This window comes from Somniosus microcephalus, chromosome 7 (assembly GCF_052327205.1).
Source record: "Somniosus microcephalus isolate GS21.2 chromosome 7, FLI_Smic_1.0, whole genome shotgun sequence".
Taxonomy (NCBI): Eukaryota; Metazoa; Chordata; class Chondrichthyes; order Squaliformes; family Somniosidae; genus Somniosus; species Somniosus microcephalus.
In genome coordinates, this window is record NC_140993.1 from 106,987,462 (window position 1) to 107,005,971 (window position 18,510).

General features: G+C 46.1%; 1 protein-coding gene across 1 annotated transcript in view; it reads left to right on the plus strand.

The window, feature by feature from the left end:
• Window positions 1-18,510, plus strand: part of trappc9 (trafficking protein particle complex subunit 9) — a 1,276,086-nt gene that overhangs the window by 97,722 nt on the left and 1,159,854 nt on the right. The window contains exon 10 of the mRNA XM_085993951.1: window positions 7,639-7,765. Within this exon, the coding sequence (XP_085850077.1) occupies window positions 7,639-7,765 (127 nt within the window). The remainder of the gene's footprint in view (window positions 1-7,638; window positions 7,766-18,510) is intronic.

Below are 18,510 nucleotides of genomic sequence, written 5' to 3' on the forward strand. Positions count from 1 at the left end.
CCGGCAACTGGCTCCTCATCAGAGCACCCCCCCCCCCCCCCCACCCTCCCCTCCAGGGAACTACTATCCCCAGTCTGCAGATGTGTAGGCTCCCTTGAGGCTGGAACGGATGGTCCGGCTCCCTCCTGATCCTCTCCGGAGGCACTGGCACTGGCAGCTTCAGGGCCCGGCTCCCGAGCTGGTGATGCAGCATCTGAAAGCAGGGAGGTGGAAGAGTGGCTTTAGCAAAAGGACAGCTTGGCAGCAAGGGATGCTAGATTGTGGCAAGGTTATGACATGGGTCCACAGTGAGAAAGCATGCTGGCAGGGGGAACAAGTGGAAGGAGACAGTTGTAAAAGGTGAGAACCTTACCATCGCTGTCGGCAGCTGCAGTGGTAACAGGACCACTCGCACGTCCTCCAAGAATCTGGTGCACTCTCTCCTCGAGATCCGTGAGAGTGACCACTTGTGGAGGTCCTCCACCGGTTCGAAGCTGGTGTTTGCGAATCTTCGCCAGCTTGGACTGCAGGGGAAAGGAGGGGAAGTTCTGTTACATGATGCCCTGACTGATAATCTCATGCCCCCCATGGTGCAAGAGCCCTTACATGATGCCCTGAGTGAGCATCTCATGCCCCCCATGGTGCAAGAGCCCTTACATGATGCCCTGAGTCAAATGTGGATGTGTGTGCCCAGAAAGGGCCATCGGTGCTTGCTGGCAGATGGGCAATGGGGCACAACCTACCCTGTAGCCATAAAGACAGGTGCAAATGAAGGGATGCAGAAGTTTGCAGAAACAACACTCACCCTGACGACCCGAGTGAGGTCGTTGAATTTCTTTCTGCATTGGACAGGGCTCCTGGTCACCATGTTGCTGGAGTTGACCCTCTGGCATACATCCCTCCAAGCTCATCGGTAGTCCTTATGATTCGGCCTCCTGCCATTGTCTGGGTGCAGAACATCTCGACGGCACTCCACTGCGGCCACCAATTGCTCCAGAGCCTCATTGCTGAAGTGCTCTGCTCTCTCTCACCACCTCCATTTGGTCCAAGTTTTTAGCACCAGAGAAGGGCCTGCGCCGATTCTGAGGCCTACAAGGCGCTGAGTGTGGAAGCTGAGGCTGACTGACCCACCCCTTTAAGAGCCGGCCGGCGCCTGGAAGTCTCGTGGTTATCGGTAATTGAGAGCACCTGCGCTGCGCCCGTCCGCGCCGATATTGGGTTGCGCCGGAAGTTTTGCGCCTTAGGAGTCCCGTGCAACGCCTGAATTCGTGCCTCAATCACCTTTGGGGGCGATGCAACCCAATATCGCGCCAGGCAGCGATAAGTTGCGTCTGGCTATAAACTTTGCTCAGCGCCAGTTCTAACGCCTCAAGCGGGGCTATACCCAATTTCTAGGCCTTAGTGTTTAAAATTTGAGTTGTCAAAATATTCAAATTGTGACTGAATTGAGAGACTAGACTGAATCAAAATGACCCAGCATTGCCAACAAATTATTTGCCGTACAATGTATTGCAGTATAGTGTACTCAGAAATCACAGAAACCTCACAGTACAGATAGAGGCCATTTCGGCCCATCGAGCCTGCACCAACACATATCCCTCCCAATCCCCGGAACCCCTACACCAACACATATGCCACCCTATCCCCGTAACCCCACGTATTTAATCCCCCTAACACTAAGGGTCAATTTTTTTATCATAGCCAATCAACCTAACCTGCACATCTTTGGACTGTGGGAGGAAACCGGAGCACCCGGAGAAAACCCACGCAAACACTGGGAGAATGTGCAAACTCCACACAGACAGTCACCCGAGGCCGGATTCGAACCCGGGTCCCTGGCGCTCTGAGGCAACAGTGCTAACCACTATGCCACCGTACTGTTGTGTTAATAATATTAGGATGCAAGTTTATGCTTGAACTCACAATTGCACTGAATGATTTGACTTTAATTCCTTTTGTGGGATCTGGGCATCGCTGGCAAGGCCATCATTTATTGCTCATCCCTAATTGCCCTCGAATGTGGTGGTGAGCAGCCTTCTTGCACCGCTGCAGTCCGTGTGGTGAAGGTACTCCCACGGTGCTGTTGGGTAGGGAGTTCCTGGATTTTGACCCAGCGATGATGAAGGATTGGCGATATACTTTTAAGTCAGGATGGTGTGTGACTTGGAGGGGAACTTGGTAGTGGTGGTGTTCCATGCGCCTGCTGCCTTTGTCCTTCTAGGTGGAAGAGGTCACGGGTTTGGGAGGTGCTGCCGAAGAAGCCTTGGCGAGTTGGTGCAGTGCATCTTGTAGATGGTACACACTGCAGCCATGGTACACCAGTGGTGGAGGGAATGAATGTTTATGGTGGTGGATGGGGTGCCAATCAAGTAGGCTGCTTTGACCTGGATGGTATCGAGCTTCCTGAGTGCTGTTGGAGCTGCACTCATCCAGGCAAGTAGAAAGTATTCCATCACACTTCTTACTTGTGCCTTGTAGATGGTAGAAAGGCTTTGGCGGGGGGTCAGGAGGTGAAACACTCGCCACAGAATATCTAGCCTCTGACCTGCTCTTGTTGCCACAGTATTTATGTGGCTGGTCCAGTTAAGTTTCTGGTCAATGGTGACCCCAGGATGTTGATGATGGGGGATTCGGCGATGGTAATGCCATTGAATGTCAAGGGGCGGTGGTTAGACTCTTGCTTGTTGGAGATAGTCATTGCCTGGCATTTGTGTGGCGTGAATTTTACCTTCCACTTATCAGCCCAAGCCTGAATGTCGTCCAGGCCTTGTTGCATGCGGGCATGGACTGCTTCATTATCTGAGGAGTTGTGAATGGTGCTGAACACTGTGCAATCATCAGCGAACATCCCCATTTCTGACCATATATTGGAGGGAAGGTCATTGATGAAGTAACTGAAGATGGTTGGGCCTAGGACACTGCCCTGAGGAACTCCTGCAGCGATGTCCTGGGGTTGTGAAGATTGATCTTCAATCACCACAACCATCTTCCTTTGTGCTAGGTATGACTCCAGCCAGTGGAGAGCTTTCTCCCCGATTCCCATTGACTTCAGTTTTACTAGGGCTCCTTCATGCTACACTTCGTCAAATGCTGCCTTGATGTCAAGGGCAGTCACTCTCGCCTCACCTCTGGAATTCAGCTCCTTTGTCCATGTTTGGACCAAGGCTGTAATGAGGTCGGGGGCCGAGTGGTCTTGGCGGAACCCAAATTGGGTATCAGTGAGCAGGTTATAGGTGAGTAAGTGCCGCTTGATAGCACTGTTGATGACACCTTCCATCACCTTGCTGATGATTGAGAGTAGACTGATGGGGTAGTAATTGGCTGGATTGGATTTGTCCTGCTTTTTGTGGACAGGACATAACTGGGCAGTTTTCCACATTGTCGGATAGATGCCAATGTTGTAGCTGTACTGGAACAGCTTGGCTCGAGGTGCAGCTAGTTCTGGAGCACAAGTCTTCAGCACGAAAGCCAGGATGTTGTCAGGGCCCATAGCCTTTGCTGTATCCAGGATGCTGAGCTGTTTCTTGATATCACGAGGAGTGAATTGAGTTGGCTGAAGACTGGTGCGATAGCAAAATACTGCAGATGTTGGAAATCCGAAATAACAACAGAAAATGCTGGAAAAACTCAGCAGGTCAGGCAACATCCGTGGAGAGAAATTTCTCTCCACGGATGTTGCCTGACCTGCTGAGTTTTTCCAGCATTTTCTGTTGTTGTTTTGGCTGACGACTGGCTTCTGTGATGGTGGGACCTCCGGAGCATACCAATATGGATCATCCACTCGGCACTTCTGGCTGAAGATGGTTGCAAATGCTTCAGCCTTGTCGTTTGCAAGGGCAGTCACTCTCGCCTCACCTCTGGAATTCAGCTCCTTTGTCCATGGTGGATGTTGGGCTGCACCATCATTGAGGATGGGGATATTCATGGAGCCTCTTCCTCCCGTTAGTTGTTTAATGGTCCACCACCATTCACGACTGGATGTGGCAGGACTGCAGAGCTTTGATCTGATCCGTTGATTGTGGGATCGCTTAGCCCTGTATAGCATACTGCTTCTGCTTTTTAGCGTGCATGTAGTCCTGTGTTGCAGCTTCCCCAGGTTGGCACCTCATTTTTAGGTATGCCTGGTGCTGCTCCTGACATGCTCTTCTACACTCCTTATTGAACCAGGGTTGGTCCCCTGGCTTGATGGTAATGGTAGAGTGAGGGATATGCCGGGCCATGAGGTTACAGATTGTGGTGGAATACAATTCTGTTGCTGCTGATGGCCCACAGCGCCTCATGGATGCCCAGTTTTGAGCTGCTAGATCTGTTCTGAATCTATCCCATTTAGCATGGTGGTAGTGCCACACAACACGATGGAGGGTGTCCTCAGTGTGAAAATGGGACATCGTCTCCAGAAGGACTGTGCGGTGGTCACTGCTACCAATACTGTCATGGACAGATGCATCTGCGACAGGTAGATTGATGAGGACGAGGTCAAGTAGGTCTTTCCCCTCGTGTTGGTTCTCTCACCACCTGTCACAGGCCCAGACTGCCAGTTATGTCCTTCTGAGCTTGGTCAGCAGTGGTGCTACCAATCCAATCTTGGTAATGGCCATTGAAGTCCCCCACCCAGAGTACATTCTGGCCCTTGCTACTCTCAGTGCTTCTTCCAAGTGGTGTTCAACATGGCGGAGCACTGATTCATCCGCTGAGGGAGGGCGGGAGGTGGTAATCAGCAGGAGGTTTCCTTGCCCATGCTTGACCTGAAGCCATGAGACTTCATGGGGTTCGGAGTCAATGTTGAGGACTCCCAAGGCCACTCCTTCCCGACTGTATACCACTGTGCCGCCACCCCTAGTGGGACTGTCCTGCCAGTGGGACAGGACATACCCAGGGATGGTGATGGAGGAGTTTGGGACACTGGCTGAAAGTTATGATTCTGAGTATGAGTATGACTATGCCAGGCTGTTGCTTGACTAGTCTGTGGAACAGCTCTCCCAATTTTGGCACAAGTCCCTGATGCGCTATCAACAATACCAAAGACTACGAAATGGACTTATATGAAGTAGGCTTTTATTGACTAAGAACTAGAGCATGCCTCTGCTAGTGAATCCATCCTAAGAGCTCCCGGGGGAAGGGTGGTGAGTCACCTTTATACCCGGGCTTAGGGGTGGAGCCAGGGGCTGAGACATGCCTGGACTTGTACAGGGTTAACAGTAGTTTACCACAGTCCCCAGATGTTGGTGAGGAGTACTTAGCAGGGTTGACTAGGCTGGGTGTGCCGTTGCCGTGTCGGTAGCCGGTGCCGAGGTTGATGCAGGGTTTTTTTCTTCTTGTATTGTTTTGTAGCAGTTAGTTACAACCGAGTGGCTTGCTGGGCCATGTCAGAGGGCAGATAAGAGTCAACCACATTGCTGTGGGTCTGGAGTCACATATAGACCGGACCAGCTAAGGACGGCAGATTTCCTTCCCTAAAGGACATTAGTGAACCAGATGGGTTTTTATGACAATCCGATAGTTTCATGGTTACCATTACTGTGAACAGGCATTTTGAAGTGTGCTATTACTTTCAGCTGAAACATGAATTTTCTCACCCTTCCCGCCCCCCCCCCCCCCCCCTTTCCCACTCCATAAATCCTTTTTGTGCAGCAGTGTAAATATAGAATGAGAGATAATTGCATTCTGAAGGCTTTGAAGAGTCTCTTGCTGTATAAGGTTAGGGTTAAAAGAAGGAAATGGGAAGGGTCACTTGATGTGCAGAAAATAATCAAAAAGGCTGATGGAAAGCTGGCCTTTATATCTAGAGGACTAGAGTACAATGGGGTAGAAGTTATGCTGCAGTTGGACAAAACCTTGGTCAGACCACACCTGGAGTACTGTGAGCAGTTCTGGGCACCACACCTTGGGAAGGATATATTGGCATTGGAGGAAGTGCAGTGTAGGTTTACCAGAATGGTACCCGGACTTCAAGGGTTAAGTTACGAGGAGAGATTACACAAATTAGGGTTGTAATCTCTAGAATTTAGAAGGTTAAGTGGTGATATGATCGAAGTTTTCAGGATATTGAGGGGAACAGATCGGGTAGATAGAAAGAAACTATTTCCGTTGGCTGGGGATTCTCGGATTAGGGGGCATAGTTTAAAAATTAGAGCCAGACCTTTCAGGATTGAAATTGGGAAACACTTCTACACACACAGGGTGGTAGAAGTTTGGAACTGTCTTCCGCAAACAGCAATTATTAATTATAAATCTGTGATTAATAGCTTTTTGTTAACCAAAGGTATTAAGGGATATGGGCCAAAGGCAGATATATGGAGTTAGGTCATCGATCAGCCATGATCTTATTGAATGGCAGAATAGGCTCGAGGGGCTGAATGGCCTTCTCCTGTTCCTATGTATTGAGGCACCTTTTTAAGATTGATGAATTAGTATTTTACATACCCAGCATTTTTTGTAGCTGAACTGTTGCTGATTCAGATGTACTTGGTTATAAGACTTCAAATGCCCTAGTTGATGAACATTACAAAGTTTGTCTTCAAATAATGTGGAAGTCCCAATACAGTGATTTCTTGATTGGGCTGTTAGCAAGGTGCTGAGTGAAAGCTAGGTGCTTTCCTTCAGGAAGGGGTGTGGGAAGAAGTTGAAGTTTGCTATCTGGGATCTGCATCTCATAATGGACGTTTAGAGAGTGGCATAGGCAGATCTCATGGAGCAGTTTTCGCCATGGAATGGTGTGTGCTGTAATTACATGTACTCACTGTTCGGGAAAGTGGTTATTTTTGTTAGAATTCAGGTTAAGGACACAAAATACTGTTCTATTGCAAACAGTTTTGACGCAGGCTGCTGGTGAACTGAAGTAATGGCCCTGAATTTGCGGTCGGAGGCTTCCTGTGGGGAAATGCCTCCGATCCGCAAATAAAATGCCCGCGTACCTGGTGGTCCGGGAGGTACAGATACTCGCGGTCCCGGGGCTCTCTGGGTACCAGCAGGTAGAGGCCCACGTATCCCAGGGGCGCAGGCGCCCTGGGATCACGTGGGCTGGCCCAACGAATGAAAGAAGGGAATTCCCATTCATACTTATGGGGATTCTGTAAGTATGGAAACCCCATAAGCAGGAATACTCCAAAAAATAAATCTACACATCAAATAAATTAAAAAAAATATTTAAATGAATTAAAATTCCATTAATTAAATATTTAAAACAATTTATTTTTTTTGAAAAAAAAAAATTGAATATTTTAAAGGGGCTAAAAATAAACTTCTTATTTCATGGGTTTTTAAATGTATAAATGATAAAATATTTTTTTTTTTTTTTAAACTCTTACGCTGGTAAAAGCTGGCCTTCTGCCTGCTTTTAGCCGACATAAGAATTTCACTGGCATTTGCTGGGCGGAACTCAGCGACGGCAGATGCCCTTTTCCTGGGGATGCCTAAATCTGGAACTTGAACGGCCCTTACGGGTGCGTGCGCACCTCGTACTCGCCCGTAGGGGCCACAAATTGCGGCCCATTGTGGCAGAAATTGAGGTGCATCACTTAAGTTTACATTCCATTTTCCACACATTGTCGATGTCATTATTTTCCATGGATGCACTCTGACCAAGATCTCCTAATTTGGAGCTCCTGTTCAGTGACGAGCCAGTGATCTAATGTTTCTATTTATGGTACTGTTTTGCAGAAAAGAAGGAAGTTTCTCAGAGTTTAGAAAACTACACAGCAAAATGTCCTGGTACTATGGAGATTGTCACACTTCCTGATGGGGTGAAATTACCTCCAGTCCCTCTTACTAAACTTCCGATAGTCAGGTAAGACTGCTTTATACTGTCAAGAATAGAAGCTCACTGTATCACATCACTGATTGCTAATGGTGTCTGTATGCCATCTTTTACAATGCAAGCATTTTTGTTACTTTTTTTGTTATAAAATTGGTTGTTGGTTTTATCTCTTGCCTTCCTACCTTCTTATGCCCATACTGATTACCTACAGCTAGGAGGCCGAGAAGCTCTGGCTGCAAACTTGCCCAAAGCACCCAAAAGTATATATGTTGGCTGACTCGAGTGAGCTTGTAGCACAGGATAGGTCTTTCAGCTAATGTCAGTTTTTCAAATTTGCTTCTTCCAAAGATGGACTAGTCTTCAATATCACGAGATATTTACGAATGAGGAAGACCAGTTGCCCCATCTTAATTCATTCTCCAGAAGTCCCACGTTGTGACATTCAGTTGTTACCTAAATTATTCCAGGGTTTTTACCTCCACTACTCTATCTGGAAGTCTGTTCGATATGTTGATCACTCTGAAGAAAAATTTCCTAATATCAATCCTAAATTAATTATTACCAGTTTGAACTTCTTTCCTCTTCCTGGCCTCCATGTTAGCTGGCATTGTAAATGTTAGACCCGTGTGTTAATAGACACTGAATGCAGGAGTTGATTTAACAAGTGTTTACTGAACAAAGTCTGGAGGTGAACTAACAACACAAGACGCTACACAGGCTTATATACCCGAGTGGTCACTACTGGTCCTACAGTATACAAGGGCTTCAAAAACATAGTTCCTCTTAAAGGTACATACACTACAATTCCTCCCCTTTTGGATAACTAGTACATAACATTTTAAGTAATCATTAAATAACATTTTTACAAGAACAATAATATACACATTTGCTGAAGTTAATCAATTACAAATTCAGTCTCTCTGGAGGCTTCCTGACTCGGTCCGGATAACGCCTCGGTGGTGTAGTAGGTTCTTTTGGCAAGGTCGATTCGGCTTCAATGCTAGTGTCGGGTTCATCTGGTTCCAGTATCACCGGATCAGAGGTAGATACTATGGGTATCTCTGCTTCATCACTAGGCGTATAAAGTTGTGGTGTAGGTTGTCCTTTTTCGGATGACTCTATGATCTGGTCAGCATGGCGCCTTATTATGCTTTCTCCAATGTCCACGGTATACATCAGCGGTCCTAGTCGTGTGCAAATAGTTCCAGGCTGCCATTTCTCAGTACGGTAGTCCCGGGCCAAAACTGGTTGACCTATCTTGAAGGTTCTAGTTGGCCTTTCATTCATGCTTTGAAATTGCCGGTTCTCTACGTCCCTTCTGACGTTTGGCTTGACCAAATCCAGCCGGCATCTTAGTCTTCTATTGAAAAACATCATGGCGGGGGTTTGGTTTGTAACCACGTGTTGCATTCCTGTACGCAAACAAGAAGTTATCTACATTATGTTGTAGATTTATGTCTTCATTACCCATGGCCTTTATGGCCTTGAAGGTCTGGACAAACCTTTCAGCCAATCCATTGGTGGCGGGATGGTATGGGGCGGACGTGTAGTGCTTAACCCCATTGTTTTTTAAGAACTTCCTGAATTCTTCGGATACAAATTGCGGTCCATTATCAGAACAGATCTGTTCAGGCAGCCCATTCCTGGCGAATATGGTCCTTAATACTGTGATGGTTTTTTCCGTGGTGGTGGAGGACATCTTTATTACCTCCGGCCACTTGGAGTGTGCATCAACCGCGATTAAGAACATTGAGTCCATAAATGGACCAGCAAAGTCAATATGTACCCTTTGCCATGGAGATGAGGGCCACTCCCATGGATGTAGAGGGGCGTTTTGGACCTTCTGGCATCCTAGACAGCTCTTGGTCATTTCTTCGATGTCTCCATTGATACCTGGCCACCACACAAACGCTCTGGCTAAGTTGTTCTTTTTCACTCCACCCAGATGCCCCTCGTGAAGCTCCTTTAGCACTCTATCCTTGAGTTTGGGTGGAATCACCACTCTGGATCCACACATCAAGGTTCCTCGGCACACTGACAGCTGTTCTCTTCTTTGCGAGAATGCTGGCAACAGTGGTTCGCCATGTGCTGGCCATCCCTTCACCGTTAAATCGTAGACTTGTGAGAGAGTCGGGTCATTTTGCGTTTCCTTTTCAATGGCAGAATTTGTCACCGGTAGACATTCCACTGGTCGAGTGGAATATCTCCACTGGGTCCACTAGGTGCCTCTTCCACCGTTGGCAACGGTCGGCGCGATAACCCGTCAGCATTCCCATGCTGTTTTGTTCCTTTGTACTCTATGTCATATTGGTGTGCCCCTCGGAAAAGGGACCACCTCTGTACCCTTTGCGCTGTCATAATGGGAACGCCCTTTTTAGGGTTGAATATGGAGACGAGGGGTTGATGGTCAGTCAACAAGGTAACCTTTTGTCCGTGCAGGTAATGGTTGAATTTCTTCACCCCCCACACCAGGCTGAGTGCCTCCCTGTCGACCTGGGCATAGTTACGCTCAGCTGAGTTCAATGAGCGTGACGCAAAAGCTATCGGCCGCTCCGAGCCATCAGGGAATCTATGCGATAATACCGCTCCCACGCTGTAAGGGGATGCATCGCACGCCAGTCTGATTGGCAGTGATAGGTTGTAATGAGCCAACACTTCCCTGGACGTGATCAAGCCTTTGCATTTATGGAAGGCACGTTTACAGTCTTCGCTCCATTTCCAAATTACTCCCGTTTGTAGCAGTGCGTTAAGCGGGTGCAGAACCGTCGACAAGTTTGGTAAACATTTATGATAGTAATTTACTAATCCCAGGAATGACCTTAATTGTGAGACATTTTCAGGCACTGGGGCCTTTACGACCGCTTCAATTTTTTCAGGTGACTTATGCAACCCTTCTTCGTTAATGACATGGCCACAATATGATATTTGTTTCTGGAAAAATTCGCATTTGGGGCGATTTGCTCGTAGGCCCCGTTCTCCCAGCCTCGTGAGCACCTGCTCCAAGTTGGCAAGGTGCTCGTTGTCGTTTTCTCCTGTTACAAGGATGTCGTCTAGGTAGCATTGAGTCCCCGGAATCCCTTGCAGGACTTGCTCCATAGCTCTTTGCCAGATAGCCGGAGCTGATGCCACTCCGAAAACCAGTCGATTTGTACTGGTACAGGCCTTTGTGTGTGTTTATCGTGAGATACTTTTTAGAGGCCTCATCAACCTCCATCTGCAGATATGCCTGTGCTAAGTCAATTTTGGTGAAACGTTTCCCTCCGGATAGTGAGGCGAAAATATCTTCTATCGTCGGAAGAGGATACTGTACCGTGTGAAGGACCGGGTTTACAGTCACCTTGAAGTCCCCACAGATGCGAACTTTTCTCTGTTCTTCAGAGTTATCATTATTCAACGTTTTTTCCATGACCGGGACGATGGGTGTTGCCCACTCGCTCCAATCTACCTTGGATAACACGCCTGCTTTTTCCAAATTCTCCAGCTCTGGCTGGACGAATTGCGTATGGCACTGGCCTTGCCTTAAAAAACTTGGGAATTGCCGCATCTTCCACTTTTATTGAGGCGGTGGCGCCTTTCAGGGTTCCTAGTTCCTGTTGAAACACTTCTTTGGCGTTAGCCAAGATTTCTTTTAATCGTCCAGGTATGACGTCATCATCGTTTTTTTTCTTACTGGTCACCGTCAGTGCCTGAATGGAGTGCCAGTCTAAACGTATCTTTCTGATCCATTCACGTCCCAACAACGGTGGACCACCATCTTGCAGAACGTATAAATACAACTTCTGTATTTCCTTGCCGTTGTATCCAACAGGCACCTTTATTTTCCCTCTGGGGTATACTTTCTGCCCCGTATATGTCTTCAAGACAACGGATGTGTCTTTCAAAGGTATATGCGGAAATAGCCGCTCGTAATCCCGTCGACTCATGACGGTCAGAGCTGATCCTGTATCTAGCTACATTTTGACTGGGGACCCCGCTATCGTGAGGGTAACCCAAATGGTCTGGTAATCTTCTTTGGCAATTACATTATGTAATTTGAGACAGCTTAGTCTCTTGTTTCCGGAGTCGCTATCGCTCTTCTGGTCTTCGGAGCTACTGTCGGTCATCATTTGTACCTTTCTGTACTTTTCCTTATTGACCTTTTTACTGTCAGCAGATTTTTTTCCTGATCTGCATACACGTGCAATGTGTCCCATCTTTCCGCATTGCCTGCATGCTTTGTCCTTGAACCAGCAGTCCTTCTGGTAATGGGTGGATCTGCCGCAGCGATAACATCTCTTGAAACCCCGTGTCATTTCATGGGTGCCGAAGTCCTGTGTCTTTTGCTGTATCTCTGCAGCTCCTCTTGCTGCTGCTTCGTATGATACAGCCACACTGAAAGCCTTGTCCAGTGTCAAATCTTTCTCGGAAAGTAGTCTTTTCTGTGTTCCTTCGCTTAGGAGACCGCAAACGAATTTGTCTCGTAGAGAATCTGCCAGTCCTGCCCCGAATTGGCAGTGCTTTGACAGCTTTCATAATTCGGTGAGGTAATCAGCGTTACTTTCATTCTTGTGCTGATTCCTGCTGAAGAATTTGAATCGTTCCGCTATCAGCAGCGGTGTTGGGTTTAAGCGCTCCTGTAAGGTATCAACAATCTCCTTAAAATTGTTGCCCATCGGTTTGGCTGGAGTGATCAAGTTTCGTAACAGCCCGTATGTCCTTGCGCCCATCAGATTTACAAGTACCGATCCCTTTTTATCATCCGCTACTTCATTCGCCTTGCAATATACTTCCACTCTTTCCACATATGTGGTCCAATCTTCTATATCACTATCGAAAGCAGTAATATTGCCAGTCTTCGGCATCTTGAAAATCTAAAATGGCGCTTCCCGCGCTTTTCTTTCTTCTCCGCCGAGTTGAGATGGCGCCTCCCGCGCTTGCCTGCCGCTGCTGCCAACGCTGTTGTCCATGGTTCCCGTTGCGACCTGCAGCTTTAAGCGGTATTTCTATTTTTTTTATATATCGCTTCAATAGTTTCTCCGTTACTTGGAGAACCATTCCCGTCGTGGAGCGGACCCTCTGGGACTTTCCCCTCCCTCTGTTCGGTCCGAACGCCGACCTGCTTTGCAGCACCGGCCGCACCCTGAGTGCTCCACCCTCTCTCTTTGCTTCTGCTTCCCGACTCGCTGCCTGGCCCCGTTGCAGAGCCACCCGATCGAGCTCTAGCCCGCCGCAGCCCAGGAAGGATCAGTGCACTACCTGCCACCAGCCCGTTTATCTGGGGAAACCACAGACTGGAGATCAAGCCTGGCCCTCGTTTTTGAGTTTCTTCGAGTTATTTTTTTTTTCTGGCTTCGACCTTCGTCTGAGGAATCGATCCCCTTGAGGTATTGCTGAATTGTAGGTAAGTTCGTTTCTAACTCGTCGCCACTGTTCGATCCGTGTGTTAATGGAGACACGGAATGCAGGAGTTGATTTAACAAGTGTTTACTGAACAAAGTCTGGAGGTGAACTAACAACACAAGACGCTACACAGGCTTATATACCCGAGTGGTCACGACTGGTACTACAGTATACAAGGGCTTCAAAAACATCGTTCCTCTGAAGAAACATTTACTGTAGTGTATGTCCCTTTATCAGGTATTGTCTCTGTTGCTTTCAAAATGGTCATCATTACCCCCCGCCTTTTCAAAGAATTCACCCTCGACTCCTCTGTCCTTGCAAACTGCCTCCCTTTCATCTCCAGCCTCCTTTTTATTTTAAGTCCTTGAACGCATTGTCACTTCCCAAATCCATGCCCATCTTTCCTGCAACTCCATGTTTGAATCTCTCCCAGCACGTTTCCGTCCCTGCCACATCACTGAAATGGCTCAAACCAAAATCACAAATGACATCCTTTGTGATTGATGCATTATCCCTCCTCATCCTCCTTGATCTCTCCACAGCCTTTAACATGATCAACCAGACCAGTCTCCTCCCATGCCTTACCTCCATGTCCACCTCAGTGAGATTGCCCTCGCTTCGTTCCACTCTTAACTTTCTAATCATAACCGGAGCATCTCCATCAATGGTTTCTCTTCCTACCCTCAAGGATTTGCCCTTTGGCACCCTCTTCTTTCTCATCTACAGGCTGCTCCTTGGCGACATCATCTGAAGACATGGGGTCAGCTTCCACATGTACGCTGCTTACCACTCCGCCACCTCTCTCGACCCCTCCAGCACCCCTCTGTTGTCCTACTTAAATCTTTAATTAAAGATATTATTACTACAATAGTAAGAGACAATATAGGTAAGGGAATGCAATCAGTGCAGACTCTGTGGTTACAGTTGAGAAATAATGACTTGTCTACAGGCCTCCTGATAGCAACAATTAAGTGGCAGAATGTATTAATTCAGAGATTAGAGAGGCTTGTAGTAAAAGCAGAGTTGTTTTAATGGGAGAATTTAATTTTCAGAGTGGGAAGAACAGAGTAGCTCAAGTCAGAAAGGTAGTGAATTTCTTGAGTGCATTCAAGATAGTTTTCTGGAGCAATATATTCTAGAACCAACAAGAGGACAGGCCATACTAAATTTAGTCATGAGCAATGAGCCAGACTAACAGTAAGGGAACATTAACATAATATCAAATTCATTATTAAGTTTTGAAAAGGAGAAACATAACACAGTCACTAAGATTCTAAATTTTGGTAAGCTAACTTTAACAGGATGAGACAGTGACTGACGACAGCAACCTGTTCAAAACTGTTATTGGGTAAAACTACAGATGAACAGTAGGAGGTTTTCAAATAATTTAGCTTAATAAAGGACCAGTATATACCCCTAAGGGGCAAGAGCTCTACGTTACCAAATAAAACAGCTGTGGTCGACAATAGAGGTGAGAGATAACATCATGTCATGATATCATTGAATGGCAGAACATGTTCATGGGGCTGAATGGCCTACTCCTGTTCCTTTTTATTCCTGTATTCCAGAATACAGGAGTAAGCCATTCAGCCCCTTGAGTCTGTTCTGCCATTCAATGAGATCATGGCCCAGAAATTCGGGTCTCCACGGGTGAGTACGCACGGGGTACTCACCCGTAGGCCCAATGGAAGTGCCGGTTTCCTGCATGCACTGCGCATGTGCGGGAAACCGGCACTTCCGTTCCCCTGAAGCAGTGCACGGGAGAGGCTGCGCGTGCGCATCGAACTTCGTTTTTTTTTTGCAGGTTTTCCCGGGAGGGTAAGTCCCCAGAAGTTAGATATGTAAAAAGCAGGCGTAAGGCCTGCTTTTCACAAGGTAAGTGGTGAATTAATTAAAATTAAAAAAAAATTTCCACAAGTTTATTATTTTTAAATACTTTAAAGCAAGGTAAGTTTATTTTTAGCCCCGTTAGAAAATAAAATTATTTTTTTCAAAAATTTAAATTATTGTTTAAAATAGTTATTTCATGTAATTTATAGTTTATTTAAAAACTGTAATTTTAAAAATTTATTTGAAGATTTAGTGATGTTTTGAGGCCGTAGTATTTATAAGTTTTGACAGCTCTTCCTGTCAATCTTATGAATGGAGCATTCCCAGCTCCGATTGGCTCCCCATGGCCCACGTGATTCCAGGGGCCGCATCGCACTAACTGCGCCCCTGGGATATGCAAGCACTGCGCGCCGGCAGCTGGACCAGGCCCTGGATCGGAATTCCACGGGTGCCCACAGCACATCGGCTGGCGTGCAAGGTAAGTGCAGATTGGGGGCTTGCACCTGTGGGAAGCCCCCGACCCGAATTTCTGGGCCCATAACTTTGTTATCTCTCACCTCCATTGTCGACCATTGCTGTTTTATTTGGTAAGTAGAGCTCTTGCACCTTAGGGGTATATACTGATCCTTTAATTAAGCGAAACTACTTTTTGAACACCTCTGACGGTTCATTTGTAGTTTTACCCGATATTCATTTTTAGATGAGCCGCCAGTTAAACCTTGGGAAGACTGAAGCCATCGTCTTGGGCTCCCGTCTCAAATTTCCCTTGCCACTGATTCCAGCCCCCTCCCTGGCCACTGTCTCAGGCTGAACCAAATTGTTCACAATCTCGCCATCCTATTTGATGCTGAGCTGAGCTTCTGACCCTATATCGTCTTCATCACAAAGACCACCACTTCCACTTCTGTAACATCTCCTGTCTCAGCCCATCAGCTCCTGAAACCCTCATCCATGCCTTTGTCGGTTCTGGACTCGACTATTCCAGTGCTCTTCTGGCTTACCTCATCCTCTACCCTCCAAAACTTCAGCTTATCCAAAACTCAGCTGCCTGTATCCTATCCCGCATTAAGTCCCTCTCTCCCATCACTCCTATTCTTGCTGACCTACATTGGTTCCTGGCACTCCAACAGCCCAAAATTCAAGTTCTCATCCATTGTTTAAATTCCTTCATCGTCTTTGCCTTCCCTAACCAGCCTTACAATTTTCAGATAACTTTGCATTCCTCCAACTCTGGCTTCTGTTGCAACCCCCACACTCTTCACCTACCATTCATGGCCCCTTGCTCTAGAAATCCTTCCGTAAACCTGTCTGACTACTCCTTTTAAGGCCTTCCATAAAACGGAACCTCTTGACCAAATGTTTGGTGACCCCTTCTAATATCTCCTCCTTTGGTTCGATGCCCATTTTCTCTGACTCCTCTGTGAAGCACCTTTGGTATGTTTTTCTATGTTGAAGGCATTGTATTAATCCAAGTCGTTATTGTTCAAGCTTGAGTAGATCTATTGAGTAGTGTGGGAATAATTGTTTTGGATTAGCCGAAGGCTAATTTGTAAGTGCATGAGCTAAGAAAAGCTAGTATGCAATGGAACCTGGCCAGTACTAGCTTTTTCTGACTCCAGCACATTTTATTAATCTATATTGCCTGTTTGCAATGCCATTTAAAGGGAAATTGATGAGCGTTGCCCATCAAAATTGGCTGACTGGCTGGATGTAAGAAAACCAAGATGCTCTGGGGCAATATCAGTGTTGTTAGTATACAGACAGAATGAAATATAATTGGCATTCGGAATTCAGATCAGGTTTGGTGATGACCTGTTGCAGGAGAACACATCCATCTGAAAAGATTGTGCACATAATTACGACCATAAGATGTGTTGCTAGATTTAGGGAGGGGTCATAGGAAATGGAGTAGGCCATTTCGCTCCTCAAACCTCATCCATCATTCAAATAGATCATGGCTGATCTGTACCTCAACTCCATTTACCCGCCTTTGACCATAACCCTTCATAGCCTACCTTACAAAAATCTATTGATCTCAGTCTTGAAAGCTCCAATTGTCTGAGCATCCACAGCCTTTTAGGGAAGCGGGCTCCAGATTTCCACTACCCTTTGTGTGGATAAAGTGCTTCCTGATTTCACTTCTAAATGGCCTAGCTCTAATTTTAAGATGATACCCTCTTGTTCTGAATTCCCACACCAGAGGTAATAATTTCTCTGTATTAACCCTGTTGCATCCCTTTCTCATGTTAAGGACCTTGATTAGATCACCCCTCAATCTACCAATCTCAAGGGAATACAAACCAAGTTTTTGCAACGTGTTCTCATAATTTAACCCCTCAATCCTTCATATCATTCTGGTAAATCTGCACTGCACCCTTTTCAAGGCCAGTACATCTTTTGTGAGGTTTGATGCCCACAACTGAACGGAGTACTCCAGATGGAGTCTGACAAAGGGCTCTGTACAACTGAAGCATCGCTTCCTCCTCTTTGTATTCCAACCCTCTTGAGGTAAAGGTCAACATTCTATTAGCCTTTTAGATTACTTTTATACTGTGCATTAGCATTTCGTGATTTGTGTACATGGACATCTAAATCCCTTTGCTTCTCCACAGATGCTGGTGTCTCACCACTAAGAAAATATTCAAATTACTAAATGATGATAGTATAGAAAGTATAAGATAAAATCATGGCATAACCGTACATGTTTAAAGTGCTCACTTTGATCGCATGTAGCATGCCTTTTTGTTTGAAATAATGAAGTCGGCCATTGATGCTGTGCATTATGTCCAGTGATGGCCAATAATAGGAGCAGTGTTCTTGTTCAGGAAAAAGAAGGCTGATGTTCCTTACCCGACAAAATATTTTCTGTTAATCAATGCAGGTGTTATTTTGTTGGCAACTGAATTATTCTGGGCCAAACTTTCCTTTGTGAATGAAGGACATTGTGGTAGAGAGAATAAAAATAAAAATATCACGAGGAAAAATGTTTGGGGTCAAAGGGTTAATGCTCACTGCATTTTCCGATGTGAGCTAGAAGTGTTTGTTGCTACTTTGTAATGGGAATTTTCTTACACCAGTGAAGTCTACACAGCCTGAAAACTGTAGGCACTCGTGCATCAACCAATCAGCAACGAGCTCCAGTTCCTTTTTTACTTGCTACTATTTGAGAATTACTTTTCAGTTCCTGATTTGGGGCAACATATAGTTACTTATAATAGTTGGAAGGAAACTGGCACTTTTTAATCTGGTACCAGTTTACTTCCATTCATCATGGAACAGTATAAGAAATTTTGGGAGGAGACTAGCCCATCAATCGCCTCATGCCACATACCATGTACAATCTTCTGTATCTTGAACTCGACCCAATCTGCTTACTTCACTGAGAAAAGGTTCTGGTAAGTTTCTTCTCCCCCTCAAAAAAAAAAAAAAAAAAAAAAAAAAAAAAAATCTATCTTTGTTTCTAATGTTTACTTTTGCAGGAAATATTTTTTTTCTGTTCATTACTGATGGAAGTTAGAAGTCCTAGAAGATTCTATTTTTAGTTGGTGAAAATTATTCTATGGGAA